General features: G+C 36.3%; 1 protein-coding gene across 2 annotated transcripts in view; it reads right to left on the minus strand.

Moving 5' to 3' along the window:
• LOC150096071 (uncharacterized) overlaps positions 1–17,330 on the minus strand; it is a 229,974-nt gene that overhangs the window by 59,437 nt on the left and 153,207 nt on the right. For both annotated transcript variants that reach the window (XM_090409310.1, XM_090409309.1), the window contains one exon: positions 15,451–15,584. In XM_090409310.1, the coding sequence (XP_090265436.1) occupies positions 15,451–15,584 (134 nt within the window). The remainder of the gene's footprint in view (positions 1–15,450; positions 15,585–17,330) is intronic.

The following is a 17,330-nucleotide window of genomic DNA, read 5'->3' on the forward strand; positions in this document are numbered from 1 at the left end:
CCATTATTATCAGAAACATCAAACACAAATTACACAAGTACAAGGTTTTGAACATAGGTAAGTTAGTATTAGCATCATGGGTAGGCAAGAGTTATATAATCCAGAAACCCTGTCCTAAAGAGCAAACAAACCTCTCAATCAAGGAATGAAATTATCTAGCACTTAAAAACATGGTTTGAACCTATAACACATCAGAGGGAGAGCATTCACTCAGTCAATTAAATCACCAAATGGCTAACTATCATGAAATTAGGCAACAAAAGTAATGCTTTACTTTTTTGGTACTATATGTGTAATTTTTAATACTCATGTATTTTAATCATTAGATTAACAAGCTCTTCTTCAGAAATAGGGGCATGAGATATAATGCATATCACTCCCATATTCTTTTAAGTTCAAAATAGTGAATTCTGAAGACATTGATAATTTCTGGTCTGGTGGTCAGATGAGTACAGTTTAATTGGCGGAAAGAAGGTAAGCTTTGTGTGCTGCAACTGAAGTGCAAAGAGTTGTTTACTTTTTATTTTTTGTTTGTTTGTTTAATATACAAGATTATAGACCACGGGTAGCCAATTACGCGTCCTCTTGGAGCCAAAATAATTCCAGTGCGACTTAGAAGAGCCGCAACCTTTGACTAATTACACACCTAATCTTAAGGAGCTTATTAAGAAAATGGATACAAGGAAGGCCTCTACTAGTAAATAAGTAACTAAAATTATTGTGTTCCGACTTAAAAATTATTCTAATTGTTCAAAGTAAACTTCAGTTAATGTGTTTTGAATTAAATTCTTTTCATTACAGTAAATTTTAATTAACCCTGTTTCTCTCTCTCTATTTTGCTCCTTTTTTTTGTCTTCTCTTTACGTTTATTTTTTCCTGGTAGATCATAAAGAGCCACGTGATAGAGTTAAATACTTTGAAAATCGTAACCATACATGGAACGTTTTTTCAAGCTAAGCTGGGTAGTGTGATTTCACACTAGGCAATGAAATTCATCTCTCAACTAGATATTGACAAAACAATAGTGGGATTTGACTGAATGGAGAGGAAAGGCACTATGAACTTAGCCAAATAGACAATGAGCTAGATGGGAGAAAGAATTTATATTAAATTTTGTTACATTAATAACTATTCTGTAATAGCCCAAAGGTAAATATCCCTTTCACTTATGCTATACAAATTATTTTTCAAGTGTTGTTTTGTGTTCTTTATATTTGGTTACTGCCAGTCATTTGTATTGTATTCCTTCTATTTTTTTCCTGTTCTGATTTCAGTAATTTCCTATCGTCTGTCAATGAATGATTTTCTGCCATTTCCTTTGTCTACTGACTGTGACATTTGCGAGGAAATTAAGTTCACTATTGTGAAGATTTTAACTTGACGTTTGCAATAGTCACTAAAATAGTGACTATTACTTTTATAGGACTTAGGTTGAGATGTTTTAGCTCAAAACAAAGCATCATTTAATTATAGTAGTATTTGCTATAGTACATATGTACTGTATGATACTCTTCAGTCAAAGCTGCACATTACAATCCTACACAAAACAAAAAATGGCAAATCTAGTAAGAAACGTCTAATTCAATGAACCATACATATTATCCAATAAGGGGGTTAGTTAATCATTATCTACCACATGGGTTCCCAACCTGGGGTACCCATACCCCCAGGGGGTACAGGAAGCTTGTCTGGGGGGTACGGTGAATAGCAGGTAAATAAGTATATCATGCTATTCATATATTCCAAAAATAGTTATGTTATCAACATTTCCGGGTTATTCCATGTTGGTACTGTCTGTCAGCCACACCAGCAACATTTCAGGTCTCTTTTCCGACACGAACACAGTGAGGTTGCATAGACTTTTTTCCCCGCTGCAGGGTCCAATAACTCAAAATGCCTGATTAAGATTTAAGATAGTGAAATTGCCAGATCGGCGTTCCCTTGAGGCTCGCCTCTGCAGAATCTGCACCTCCTGCGGATGCGCGTGATGTACTATATGGTACACACTCAAACTGCTTCATTTCGACATGCTCACAGTACACACGTTTTAGTGATAAACATAAGTTAGCTAAATTACTTTTGCCGACTTCACTTTTGCTGACTAAATTTTAATCTAATTGTAAGTAGCGTATAGTTTATTTTTAGCCTATTCTAAAAATGAAAGGATAGATCAAGATTTAAATACATTAAAATATTATTTATTTTTTAGCTTATTTTTAAAATGAAAGGTTAGATCAGGATTTATGTACAAAAAAAATATTATTTTTTGCAGACCCAAGGCATGACCATGCCTTAGAAATGTTGTTACCAAGATTCATATGTGCAATATGGTTTTATTTTTGTGCTTGACAAAGAAGGTGCACAAAAGCCGCAGTGCTTCATTTGCTCCAAGATATTCAGCAATGGCAGTATGAAGCCATCAAAATTGAGAGAGCATATTCAGAATGTTCATCCCGAAAATTCTAACGAGTCAGAATCCTCATTTAGAATAAAACGAGCATGATTTAGTAAGAATATCACACTTTATGACCATGGATTTATTACCCCGAAGAAGCCAGCACCGGAAGCCAGTTATTGCGTATCATTGAGGGTCGCAAAAGAAAAGAAACTACATACAATTGCTGAGACATTAGTGAAGCCGTGTGCTATGGACATGGTTGAGTTGATGTGTGGTAAAGAAACAAAAAAGAAAATTGCACAAATACCATTATCAAATAATACAATTTGTGATCGGATTCGAGAAATGTCAGAAGACATACGTGTAGGTAGTGGAAGAAATCAAGAAAAGTCTGGCAAGAATTAGTTTACAGTTGGATGAATCAACTGATGTCTCTAACTATGCACAGCTTCTTGTTTTTATTAGATATATACATCAGAATGAAATAAAAGAGGAATTTCTTTTTTATAAACCCTTGAAAGAAACAACAAGGGCAGTGAACATTATGAATTTGGTGAATGATTTTTTTGATATTCAAATGGCCTTTCATGGGAATTAGTTCTGACAGTTCTCCCGCTATGTTGGGGAAAAAATCAGGTTTCACCGCTTTAGTTAAAGAAATCAACCCAAATATTTTTACAAGCCATTGCATCCTTCACCGGTATGCTTTAGCATCTAAAACACTTCCACATGATTTGAAAGCCGTTTTTGGATGTCATTGTTCAAGTTGTGAATTTTATCAAAGCAAAAGCATTGAATCACCGTGTGTTTAAATCTTTGTGTGAAGAGGATGGAGCAGATCATATCATATTGCTGCTTCACACAGAAGTACGATGGTTATCCAGAGGAAATGTTTTAGCAGATTCGAAAAAGAATCTGCTTTTGCTTAATATTTCAAAGATCCAAACTTTGAGATTTCTCTGGCTTATCTTTCTGATGTATTTGGAATTCTTAATTCTGTGAACACTTCACTGCAAGGTGCAGATGTCATTCTTGTGGAGGCTGAAGAAAAGATATAATCGTTTCAAGAAAAATTGAACTCTCCAGGGAAGAAGAGTGGAGTTAGGTAACTTTGCCAATTTCAAATCTCTTGATGAAATCACTTCAGATCCGGCATATGAACTAAAAACAGGAAGTTTGTGATAGCATTATATTGCATTTAAAAACTTTGAAAGAGGCACTTGCAAGAATAATTCCTCCTGACCAAATGAATGACGTCTGGATACGTAACTCTTTTCATATTGATTTAGAAAAAATCAGTGACAACGACCAGTGAAAGACGAGCTAATTGATCTCTGCAATAACAAGAAACTCCGAACTGAATTCCAATCAATGAAATTACAAAATTTTTTGGAGGACACTTGGAGAAGCATATCCCGTGTTCACCAAACGTACTTACATGACTATAATTCCATTCATAACAACTTATCTATGTGAATCAGGATTCTCAGTTCTGTTTTCAATCAAGTCCAAAACAAGAAATAAACTGGAGCCTGAACATGATATGCAGGTATCTATTTCAAAAACTGTACCAAGAATAAAACTGTTGGTGGATAAGAAACAGAAGCAAGGGTCTCACTAGTCGATTTTACTGCGGTTTAATACAGATTTTACAATTTTATGATAATGTAATTGATTCATTTACTAAATAAAGCTTTTACGAACACTTAATTAACTGTTTATTTCTTATATTCTTTGAATCTGTATGGTAAACTTAAGAATTTATTTCTTATTATAATGACTAGGGGGTACCAGATAATTTACTAAAAGTCAAGGGAGGTACAGGGACCAAAAAGGTTAGGAACCCCTGATCTACCATGTACATAAAAATCAAATATTGAAAACAAAGGTGTTGTTGTACACAAATGCAAATTTTTATACAACACTAAATATAAGGATAATCTTGAATGGCAGGCCAAGTAGAGTGATACGGGCAGAAATCAAGAATGGGGAACTGGACAGTGAGACTTATTTTTGCAATGATCCCACAGAAAGTTCTATTAAGGAAGAAACAGAGGAATTTTTTGAGGTATTTGACAAGGCAGCTGACACAATGAAAAAGGAAACATTGGTCCTTGTTGGAGATCTGAACAGCAGGTTAGGAAACGAATACCAGACATATAGAAATGTTTGGGGAAAATTTGGAGAAAACAGCAAAGCTAATAACAATGGCAATTACCTGCTAAATTTCCTTGGAGAGTGGTTGAACTGCCCTCCATGCAAAGAAACCACTTCTCACCCTCTTGCTCACAGCTTCCTTTTGCAACTTCCAGGGATGGCCACTTGTCATCTCTCCTTCCCACTGTTCAACCAAGCAAAGAACTCCCCAGTGTCAACCCTGTAACCACCTCTCAACAGTTTAAAAGTCTCAATCATATCACCTCTCCTTCTATTTACCAAACTCTGCAGTCCACATTCCCTTAACCAAACCTCGTAACTAACATTGTACAGTCCTGAAACCATCTTTTTTATCTACCTCTGTACACTTTCCACAGTTAATTTATCCCCTTCAAATCCTGGGGACCAAATTTGACAACAATAATCTAAGTGTGATCTGATCAGGGTCTTATACAACGGAATGATAACTCTTTTATCTTTGCAAGTCATCGTCCTTCTCAGTATTGTAGCAATTCTCTGAGTTATCTTCACCACCTTTGCAATATGTCCCCTGAATTTCAGGTTTCTATCAATCATCAACTCCAGATCTTGCCTCCCCTACTTCCTCCAGTACGACTTCTCCAATAGAGTATGAAGTGTCCCATCAATGTGTCCCGAACTTCAAGACATTACATTTTGCTGCATTAAACCGACACCCCCATTCATTTGCCCATCTATCTAGTTTATTCAAATCCTCTTGCAGGGCTACCACATCTGCACTATTACTAATAACCTTTCCCAGCTTCACATTATTTGCAAACAACTGACAATGTCATTTGATATAAAGGTTAAACAATATAGATCCCAGTACTTAGCCCTGTGGGACCCCCACTTGTAACTTTCTGCCTACTTGATACTACCCCACCATACACAACTCTCTGATACCCATTGGACAGCCAATCGTGAATCCAGTTGACCAACCTGACATCCAAACCCATTTTGCTGCAACTTAAATATCATCTTATCATGTGGCACCCTGTCAAATGCCTTCGCTAAATCCAAGAAAAGCAGTATATGCCTTTCCCTCATTAACTGCTCTTGTAACTTTATTATAAAAGGCAATCATATTACTAAAACAAGAGCACCCCTTAACAAATCCATGTTGATGCTCACAGATAACATTAGCATCATCTGGCCAATGCTGTATACGGTCGCTCACTAATTTTTCCAAGATCTTAACTACTGATGACACACAAACTGGCCTATAATTAGACACTTCCAGTCTGCTACTGCTGTTACGCAATGGCACTACCTCACCTTCCTTCCATTCCCTGGGCACCTTTCCCGTAGCCAGACTTTCATTGAAAAGCCAGGTCAAAAGAGCTGTCAGTTCTTTAGGACATTCTCTCAAAACTCATAGCAAAATACAATCCAGTCCCACAGCTTTACTGATATCCAGAGTATTCAGTAATTGGAACACACTCTCCTCCTGCACCTCTAAACCTGCCCTCTAGTATTAAAATTTACTACTCCAGGATAAAATACTCCGATAAAGTATTCATTGAACAATTCCACTATGTTCTCTGCATCAGTCACTCTATTCCCATTTTTATCCCAAAATATCTTCTACAATAATTTCTCCTCCTTCTGGCCACCTAGCTAAAAAATTCCCTAGGATTTTCTTTGGATCTTAGGGGCAATCTCTTCTCATATTCCAGTTTTGCCTTCCTTACCATACTAGTCGCTCTCCTGGCCTGTGTCTTATACTCTTCATGCATCTTCTCTTCACCTGTCTCCTTATATCTCTTCCATAGCCTCTTTTTCACATGCAGTTCCTGTTTAATATTGTTTGTCATCCACTTTACACCAAATTGTGTCCTCTTCTTCACTTGTGGAATACAGCTTACTATTGCTGCTAACAAATATTCCTTCACAATTTCCCAAGCATTAATGTAATCCCAGCCTTCCAATTCCTTCCTCCACGAAACTTCCTGACGTTGATATCTAAGACTATTATAATCACCTGCCTTATAATTCCACATACATTCTCATCTCTTTGATACTCCTGCATGTCCATTCATCTTCCAAGTCAAAATCACATGGTCATTCTCTCCAAGTGGTGGGAGAGATGTCATCTCAGTTATTATCAGCTCTTCTGATGCTATGACCAAATCCAAAACTCTTGAACCTCTTGTTCTCTCTATTACATGTTGCCTAAGACATTTGTCCCTCAAGAATTCTAGAAATTCCATTCCCTTATTGTTATATGCATTTTCCTCTCCCCAGTTTATACTGCTATAGTTAAAATCTCCCTTAACAATCATTCTTCTTGCACTTACGAAGCTCAACTGTCTAAACATCTCCGTTCCCCATCCTCTGTGCTCCTTGGTTTGTAGCAACAAACCCACTAAATATCCTGTCTCATTCTTATTCTCTGTTACATTTCTGCATTCATTGACAACATGCCAACGAACCTCAACAAAACTGTCAACCAGTATTTTCATAGGTGAACAGCAGTTCTAATGAAGTGATAGTTGTGCTTAATCACATCTTTGCAGGGTCATGAAAATTTTCTGTATTGACCACAGAATAAAGTAACACCAAGTCTATGATGTTCCTACAGTGGACAACAGAGCATGCAGGATGCCAAATTCCAGTTTTGAGTTCTTCCCTCATCTGCTGTCTAAAATATTAACAGTTCATGCTGTCCTCACTGCTGTGCCATTTGGATGATCTCTATTTGTAATTTTAACTGAACTGAACAAATTGTAACTGAATAAATTACTACCTGCAGTAATAATTTTATGTCTCACATCTTTACATGTACTGCTAAAATTTTTGCAGTACATGTAAAGTGAATAACAGGAATGCTAAAACAGAACTTTAAAAAAGTAATTATTAAATTAAAATATTTTATGAAAAAGGCACTTGGGTGCAAAAAAAAAAAAAAAAAAAAAAAAAAAAAACAATTTCCTGATACGTACTCTCAAGGGGTACTGTTTGTATTCCCTAAATTGAATGCATTGATCTGTTTATCAACACTATTACATTTGATGGGTTACATTACCACAAGAATATACTAGCAGAATATTTGCTAAAAATATTTCATAATGCACCCCACTCCTTTTTTTGGGCATGTAGAAAGCTATGTGTTATGATGGGTTACCATCCAAACCAATTTTGGTCATTTTTAATCGGTGAAAACTAGAACTGCAACTAGAGTGAATAGGATCTTTTTATGTTTATGACATATCTTTTTCGCATTGGTATTTTCATTTTCAGTTATTCATGTTTTTATTTGATATGTATCGCTACACTAGGGTGACCAGATTTTCAAAACAAAAAGGGGATATTTTGAATTTTTTAGCAATTAAAAAAAAGGAACAAAAATGAGACACTTCTGGTATATTCTAAATAAAAATGGAATACCATATAATTATAAGTACAGTACACAGGACTGAAGTGTCATTATAATTATGGAGTACCAGCATTATTATATTTATGTGAAGACATTATTTCTTCCAAAAGTGTTGGTTCTTTCAAGATGCACTGATAAAAGTCAATACACGAAATGACAAAGTGTGTCTTGATCACAATTACTGCTTTCAGTCTTAGTGTTGAAGCAGTTCTTTTCATCAGACCATAAAGAACTCATGAGAGAAAAAATTCTCTCTACAACTGTGTTTGTTCCTGGTATTGTATAACAAATGCAACAACTGGCAGTATGTTTTGTAGTGGATGATTTTTTTCTTTGAGCACCTTAAACACATCACACCACTTTTTGTCCACTTCAGTATTTGTGTACTTCCATTCTTCCACCTTGGAGTTCACAACATTATTTATATGACTGACTTCATCAAATAATTCATCTTCATCAACAAAATTGAATATTTTGCTATCAACATCACTGATTGCTTTTAGGCTGCTTGCAACTTCAGTCCAAGTTAGTGGAGTTTGCAACTTAATCCAGTGAAATGCTTTCAATGGCTGGAAATGATAAGTCCATTTGCTGAAATATTCAAGGAAATAATATTAATAAAAATAAATTTGTAGTGTCTAAATATTCGTTTTCATCAAAGATGCCCTCATCTTTGAACTCTGAAATAATTGATGACATTTTAAATGTTTGAAAGTTCTCAGCTTTCCTATTTGTAATTTTCTGTCTGAGCAATTCCAATTCTTCTACCACTTCAGTTGTCAAAATATTTTCCCTTTCTATTTGGCTTTGCATGATATGGAGCCAAAGTATTGATTGTTGGTTACTGAAACATGATTTCAACAATGTAGGGCATTTATCTTGTGATAAAAAGTAAGATCTGAGTCCATCATACATGTCAATAATCCTATTCACAGCTGGTAGTAATGATAATCATCTTGTTTTTTTGTACACTACCTAGAACAAGCTCATATTAAATTTCTGTAAATGTGCAAAAATTCTTCAATTCCTCCACTCTCATGGTGTAAATGATGAAATATTTTATTTACAATTGTTTCAATATCAGTAAGCAAAAAATCAGCACTTGTCTGTACACCATTATGAACAACATGAGCAGCACAGCCAATAGTATGAATGTTCATTTTTAATTCTTTGTTGAGTCTTGAGAATACATTATCGGAACCATCTCGTTCGTATCCACCGAAGTTGGTGTTGCAGTTATCTGCAGAAAATGCAAAAATTTTCTCAGTCAGTTGCTGTTTCTGCAAAATTTCCAATATATGATTTGCAAGCAGTTTTGCTGTGCCTGTTATGTTCTGAAAATCTATCACTTTAACCTGAATACCTTTATTCGGGATGAAGTACCTAACAAGAACAGGCACCAACTTCAAATCTCTGTGGTTTGATGTGTCTACCATAACTAACACATATTTGGCTTGTTTCAATTTAATTGCTATTTCTCGCATTGCATAAGATGCCAGGATATTCACTAAAAATTGATTGGCACTTTGTGCGCCTACATGTAAATTTCTTTTGAAATAAATTTCTCATTATTGCAGAGGTGCAGTCCAATGATCTCAAAAAAGGTTATGTTTTGCTGCATGAAATGCAAACAAACCTTGAGCTTCAAGACATTTACTTTCATCAGTTAATTTCCCTTTTGAATTTTTCGTGAAAAATGATGTAACATCTTGACTTGAACTGCAAGCAGCGGCTACCAATTTATGTTTTTGCTTTGTAAAATGCTGTTTTATTTCAGAACTGCATCCATGTTCAATTGAAAAAACCAAACGACACACAGTACATTGCAATTTGTTTGTTGTTTCATCGTCCTTCAAGAACAGATGTTCTTCTTTTAAATCCCGAGTGAAACTACACTAAACTAAACTACAATATAATTTTATCTCTTTAAGCTTAGCTGTTATTAACAAAGGGAAGTGCTCCATTGCCAAATACTTTGCTTTTTAATCTAGAACAGAACCACAAAGATATTTAGAGCTAACTCAATAGCAGAAATTGTATTTCCATATACACAAATCAAAATAGTATGTCACCATATTATTAGAGTACTTTGGAAGGAAAAAAGCAAGAATTTCTTGTCAAGTATAATTTCTTTTTCGTCTCAAGAAAAAAAAATTGCTGCAATAATATGGTAACAAACCATTTTGCTACTTAAATATAGAAATGATTTCTACCCCTACATTAGTTCTAGATATCTTCAAAGTTCTACCTTTCAATAATGAGAGCTCAATTACGGTCAAAACCAGTTAGACAGTGACTCTCACCATAATATATAACATTATACATGATGAAGAATGAAGTGCCTGTCCTTGTGAATTATGGAATACAAAGGCAACTTGATACGAAGTAAGTGCTTTATAAATGGTAGCCTAGAATGAAGATATGTCACACACAAACTTGTTTGCTTGAGTAAAATAAGGATGAAAACAAGAACACTATTTCCCTTTTATTATAAATAATGTTAGACTGCCTCCCATCACATGATCCTTATATATTCTATTATTTATATACTTAATTTCCATATTTCAATAGCCAAAATCTAAAATTATAGTAAACTTAATATTTAAGTAGCAAAATGGTTTGTTACCATATTATTGCAGCAATTTTTTTTTAAATATTAAATATTCACTTAAATATTAAGTGGAAACTAATAAAAATCTTGACATAGCTATTATCCTTAGAGATCATATATGCTTTAATGATGCACTTTTTTTTTTTTAATTCAAATGTTACAAATGACGAATTTTTTCACAACAGAAGCTTCACAAAAATATTTAAATAGAAAGACCAACTTAAGTACAACTACTAGCCCACTTTTGGAACAACACAAAAATAACAGCATAAGAGAAAGATCATTTAAAACAAAATTAATTCAACATAACATTATGTTGGAATGTCTAATTGCATAAAATTATTATTATTATTCAGGCCTCTATGGAGTCAAAAGACTCATCGAGGGGAGGCCCCCCCCCTAAAAAACACAAAGTCTATCATACCACTCCTTGAACTCATTGACCGTTCTTGCTCTCACCACTCCATCAGGCAATGCATTCCATGGTTCAACTACCCTCCATGCAAAGAAACCACTCCTCACCCTATTGCTCACAGTTTCCTCTCGTAACTTCCAGGGATGGCCTCTTGTCATCACTCCTTCCCGCTGTTCAACCAAGCAAAAGAATTCCCCAGTGTCAACCCTGTAACCACCTCTCAACAGTTTAAAAGTCTCAATCATATCACCTCTCCTTCTTCTATCAACCAAACTCTGCAGTCCACATTCCCTCAGCCGATCCTCATAACTATCATTGTACAGTCCTGAAGCCATCTTTGTTATCTGCCTTTGTACTCTTTCCACAGTTAATTTATCCCCTTCAAATCCTGGGGACCAAATCTGAGAACAATAGTCCAAGTGTGGTCTGATCAGGGTTTTATACAACAAAACGATAACTGTTTTATCTCTGCAGTCAGTGTCCTTCTCATTATTGCAGCAATCCTCTGTGTTACCTTCACCACATTTGCAATTTGTCCCCTAAATTTCAGGTTTCTATCAATCATCAACCCCAGGTCTTGAGGTTTGGGAATGTTTCCCAAAGCTCAAGACCTTACATTTTGCTGCATTAAACCGATACCCCCATTCATTTGCCCATCTATCTAGTTTATTCAAATCCTCTTGCAGTGCTGCCACATCTGCACTATTACAAATAATCCTTCCCAGCTTCGCATCATCAGCAAACAACTGAATATCCCCTTGCAATCCACTGACAATGTCATTGATATAAAGGTTAAACAATATAGGTCCCAGTACTGAGCCCTGTGGGACCGCACTTGTAACCCTCTGCTTCCTTGAAACTGACCCACCATGCACAACTCTCTGATACCTATTGGATAGCCAATCCTGAATCCAGTTGACCAATCTGACATCCAGACCCATATGCTGAAACTTAAATATCAGCTTATCATGTGGCACCCTGTCAAATGCCTTCGCTAAGCCTAAGAAAATGGCAGTATATGCCTTTCTCTCATCTAATGCTCTTGTAACTTTATCATAAAAGGCTAGCATATTGCTAAAACAAGAGCGCCCCTTCACAAATCCATGTTGACTCTCACAGATAACATTACCCTCATCTGCCCAATGCTGTATACGGTCCTTCACTACTTTCTCCAAGATCTTACTAACTACTGATGACACACAAACTGGTCTATAATTAGACACTTCCAGTCTGCTACCGCCCTTATGCCACAATTCTCTCAAAACTCGTGAAATACCATCCAGTCCCACAGCTTTACTCACATCCAGAGTACTCAGTATTTGAAACACACTCTCCTCCTGTAACTCTAAACCTCAAACCTGCCCTATCCCTCTACCATTAAAACTGACTCCTCCAGAATGAAATACTCCAATAAAGTGTTCATTGAACAATTCTACTGTCCTCTGCATCAGTCACTCTATTCCCATTTTTATCCCACAATATCATTCTTCCACAGTCATTTCTCCTCCTACTGGCCACATATCTAAAAAATTCCCTAGGATTTTCTTTGGATCTTAGGGCTAATCTCCTCTCATATTCCAGTTTCATCTTCCTTACCATACTAGTCACTCTTCTGGCCTGTGTCTTATACTCTTCATGCATCTTCTCTTCACCTGTCTCCTTACATCTCTTCCACAGCCTCTTTTTCGCATGCAATTCCTGTTTAATATTGTTTGTCATCCACTTTACTCCAAATTGTGTCCTCTTGTTCACTAGTGGTATACAACTTATCATTGCTGCTAACAAATATTCTTTCATAATTTCCCATGCGCTAATGATATCCCAGCCTTCTAATTCCTCCCTCCATGAAACTTCCCCAAGTTGACGTCTTAAACTATTAAAATTGCCTGCCTTATAATTTCACATACGTTCCCGTCTCTTTGATACGCCTGCATGTCTATTCATTTTCCAAGTCAAAACCATATGGTCACTCTCTCCAACTAGTGGGAGAGATGTCATCTCAGTTATTATCAACTCTTCTGATGCTATAACCAAATCCAAAACTCTTGAACCTCTTGTTCCCTCTATAAGAATGTTGTCTAAGACATTTGTCCCTCAAGAATTCTAGAAATTTCATTCCCTTATTGCTACATGTATCTTCCTTTCCCCAGTTTATACTACTGTAGTTAAAATCTCCCATAACAATCATTCTTCTTGCACTTGCTAAACTCAACTGTCTAAACATTTTCTGGTCCCCATCCTCTGTACTCCTGGGCCTATAGCAACACCCCACTAAATATCCTGTCTTTCCCACCTCTACCTCACACTATATGCTTTCAAAATCATTAGTGTCACTGCCTTCCAAAATCTCCACTCCTAGAGGACATAGGTCGTCACTTATCATAAGCAGTACTCCACCACTACGCTTTCCCTTCCTATCCTGCCGAAAAATGCTGTACCCAGCGACTTCTATTCCTGTTATTATATCTTCTTCTGTCAACCACGTCTCAGTGATCCCAATAATTTTTGGCCAGGCTGATGCTATCTGCGCCACCAATTCCTCTCCTTTATTCGGATACTCCTGGCATTAGGATATAGCATATAAATGCCGTTGTTTCTATAACCAGCATTATCCCCTCTAGACTCCACTGGGCTCAGTGTTACCTGATGTCGTCCCCCTTCTCCCAAGTACCCATTCCCACAAGAGGCCACCCCTGCTACCATCCTCCCATGACACACTGACTTTTTCAGAACAGCAATCTCTCAAGATGCCTACATCCTTCCTCATTCAAATGTAAGTGGTCTCTTGCATACAATTCCTCTCTGTCCTCAAACGCACTCCAAGCATCCACATATTCCAGTCCTCTCTTGTCACACATTCTAGCTATTATGTCATTCAATATTACCGCTCTTCTGCTCAGTTCGTCATTATCATACCTAGGCAACACACACACTATCTTTCCTCTCTGTGTCTTCTTTCGTACCACCTCAAGCAAGAATCTCATATCTCTCGCTGTCCTATTTACACCACCACTCAAGTCATTTGTTCCCACCATCACAATCATCTCATCCACTCTTTCACCTCTCTTAACTGCCAAAGCCACCTTTTCTATTGTTCCTCCTGGCAAACACTCCTCATGCATCCTATCTTGAACACCACAGATCATTGAGTCCCCATACATTATACCTCTTACCATTCTCCTATTGTTTCCATTTTCTCCTATTGTTTCCATTTTCTCCTCTTCTTTCATTCCCATACCTCTCTCTCTCATTCCCTCTCTCCTACTGTTTCCATTTTCTCCTCTTCTAGCACTTCCATACCGCTCTCTCATTCCATTCTCTCCTCTTCTAGCACTGCCATACCTCTCTCTCATTTCGTCTCTCCTACTGTTTCCATTCTCTCCTCCTCTAGCACTCCCCTGCCTCTCCAAAATTTTGCCAAGTATCAAAGGTATGAGTTCAAAAATTAAGACAAAAGTAATATAACTGATGAATCAACAATGAGAATGTATCAGTCAACATGAAAAACAAACAAAAAAAGCAAGCAGAGTAGCATCGCCAAAGTTGCTCTGAAGCCATAAAGATTTTATATATGTGAATAAAAAAATAGGATGAGCTGTATGAAGAACAATAATTTCCTATAATGAAGATAGCTTTAGGCCATCAGATCTATTCAGATTGGGAGGATAGCAAGGTTTTACAGCTTTTTTTTTTTTTTAAATACAATCACTCATAAAAAAACAGCTTCATGTAGGAAACTTTACTCTTTTCCCACAAAAATTCTATGGATGAAGGAGAGGACATGCTCTGCAAATCCATATTATTCAAACTTGGGGAATTTAATATAGTCCTAGATGTTACTCATGATGAACAGCTGCACATCTGTCCATATAGACAAAGTATAATGGACCACAAGCATGGGGGGGGGGGGAGCCTGTCCTTTGCAGAGCCTGGAAAGGAAGTCCCTAAGGATTAACCAATTTAGATTTTAGAGCAGTGTGTACCATGATGTTATACATATTTTCATATGTGACCAAGACCAATATGTTTTCATTGATGCACCCAGTTATGTTACTTGTGCCTTGTTTAATTTTTGAACTCATACCGAAAGATGTCCTTGATACTTCAGCAAAAATTGTATGCAATTAAACTTCTAAGTATTCCACTGTATTAATTTTTATCTGAAACAAAAGCAGGCTAATTAAGCAAAATTTATCCACACTGAAATAGCAGCAGAATAAAGAATGGACTTGTGTAGTTAATATTAGCCGAAGCCCATTAAGATTCTGGTTTCTCAATTTTTCCATAATATTTTAAATTAATTCAGGAGTATGTTTACACCTACATTTCTTACAAGGTCTCCCTTCCAAAGTTATACATAGCTAGAGATGAAAGAAAACTTATTCAAATAACATATACACTATAGTTGTGAAACAAATAATATTTTTTCATACTAATAAAAATAATATTTTATTTTATTTTTTTTAAACTACCTGTATTTTCCAGAAAAGGTTTTGCCTCAGGACTGGCTTTGAGAGACAGTTCATTCATATCATTTTGTACAAAATCCATTTTTGACATAGAAGAAGACAAATATTCTGATAAGATGGATGACTGTTCACTAGATCTATGAAAAGGTAGATAGAAAAGTAAGGAGATTTGTTGAATAATATCACTAATGTTCATAACAGACCTATATGACTATGATCTTCCATATATAGTAATAATTCTATTGCTTAAAAAAAAAACTGTACAGATTACAATACCTAACTTATTCTGAATCTGTTAAAGTAGTCTATTGATAAGAATAGACATTATAGGTGCTTCAAAACATTTTTGGAGCAACATAGTGCATGTGCACAACAGCAAACAGTAGCATAATGGAACAATGTATTACAATGAACTTTGGGAATGTCCTAGCCTAAGTCTTAATTCAGTATGAAGATTTTTGGCAAGTGAATAATTCATGCTAAAGTAACATTTTAAATTTAAATATTTATTCTGCATTTTTCCTTTTTTATAATTTCATACTCTGGTTCTTTCTTATATATTTTCCAGTATTGTTTGCATTTGTACTTTTCTTTATGTGGTTGTTTCGTGTTCTTTGTTTGGTTTCTGTTAAGCATAGTGTTGTCACTATACAATTTTCGGCCATTTTCTTTGTTTCATAGGAATGGGATGGATAAATATTTTTTTAATATGAGTCTTGCACTCGGTCAAGTTCCTAAAGAGGGGAAGGAGGGAAAGATTGTGCCACTTCATAAAGGAGGTGATAGAACTCAAGCATCAAACTATAGGCCTATCTGTGTGTCAGGTGTTGTAGTTAAGTTGTTGGAGAAACTTGTGAGAACTAGGATCCAGAATTGGGTTGACAACAATGGTATTATCTTTGATGGACAGCAAGGATTTGCTAAAGGGAGGTCATGTTTTAGTAATCTGCTTATTTATTACAATAAAGTGACTGCTTCCTTGGACAGAGGAGAAGGATATGTGGATTTTGCAAAGGCTTTTGATAGATTACCTCATGATAAGTTGACAGTCACAACTAGAGCAGATGGGGTTGGACATTAGATCAGTGCATTGGATTGGAGACTGGCTATCTGATAGGTATCAACAAGTTGTGTATGGGGGAACGATATCCAGGAAAAGGAAAGTCACTAGTGGAGTGCCTCAGGGGTCTGTTTTAGGGCCATTACTGTTTGACTTGTAAATTAATGATATTGGTGAAGATTTGGATGGAGATATTCAGTTGTTTGTGGATGATGCAAAGTTTGGACAAACCATGAAGAGAAGATGTTGTGGCCTTACAGGAAGACTTGAATAAATTGAGTGATTGGGCATGGAAATGGGGATAAGAGTTCAATGTTGCAAAATGTAAGGTTTTAAAATTTGGAAAACAAAGATGGGATGCAGAATTTATGCTTGGTGAGGATATATTGTTGGATGTGGAGGAAATAAGAGATTTGGGGATGATAGTGGATAAGGATCTGAAATTTAGGGGACACATAGCCAAAATTGTGAAGACAACACAAAGGCTTCTGGGAACGATGCAGAGGACACTGACTTGTAGAAGTAGGGAGATTCTTGTTCCATTGTATAAGGCTTTGATTAGGCCACACATGGAGTATTGTGCCCAGATTTGATCACCTGGTTTTCAGAAGGACGAAGAGATGTTGGAAAAGGTTCAAAGGTGACTGACTAACGTAGTTTCTAACCTCTGGAATGTCGAGCATGAGGAAAGATTGAGAAGATGTAATTTGCAGAGTCTGGTGGACAGGAGGAAGAGGGGGAAATATGATAGAGACCTACAAGTTAGTAAGGGGTTGTTATAGGATCAATGCTGGAGAAGTTCTACAGAAAATAGTGGGAGATC

Source organism: Typopeltis vanoorti, chromosome 19, assembly GCF_054136105.1.
Source record: "Typopeltis vanoorti isolate ZY-2024b chromosome 19, IOZ_Tvanoo_1.0, whole genome shotgun sequence".
Taxonomy (NCBI): Eukaryota; Metazoa; Arthropoda; class Arachnida; order Uropygi; family Thelyphonidae; genus Typopeltis; species Typopeltis vanoorti.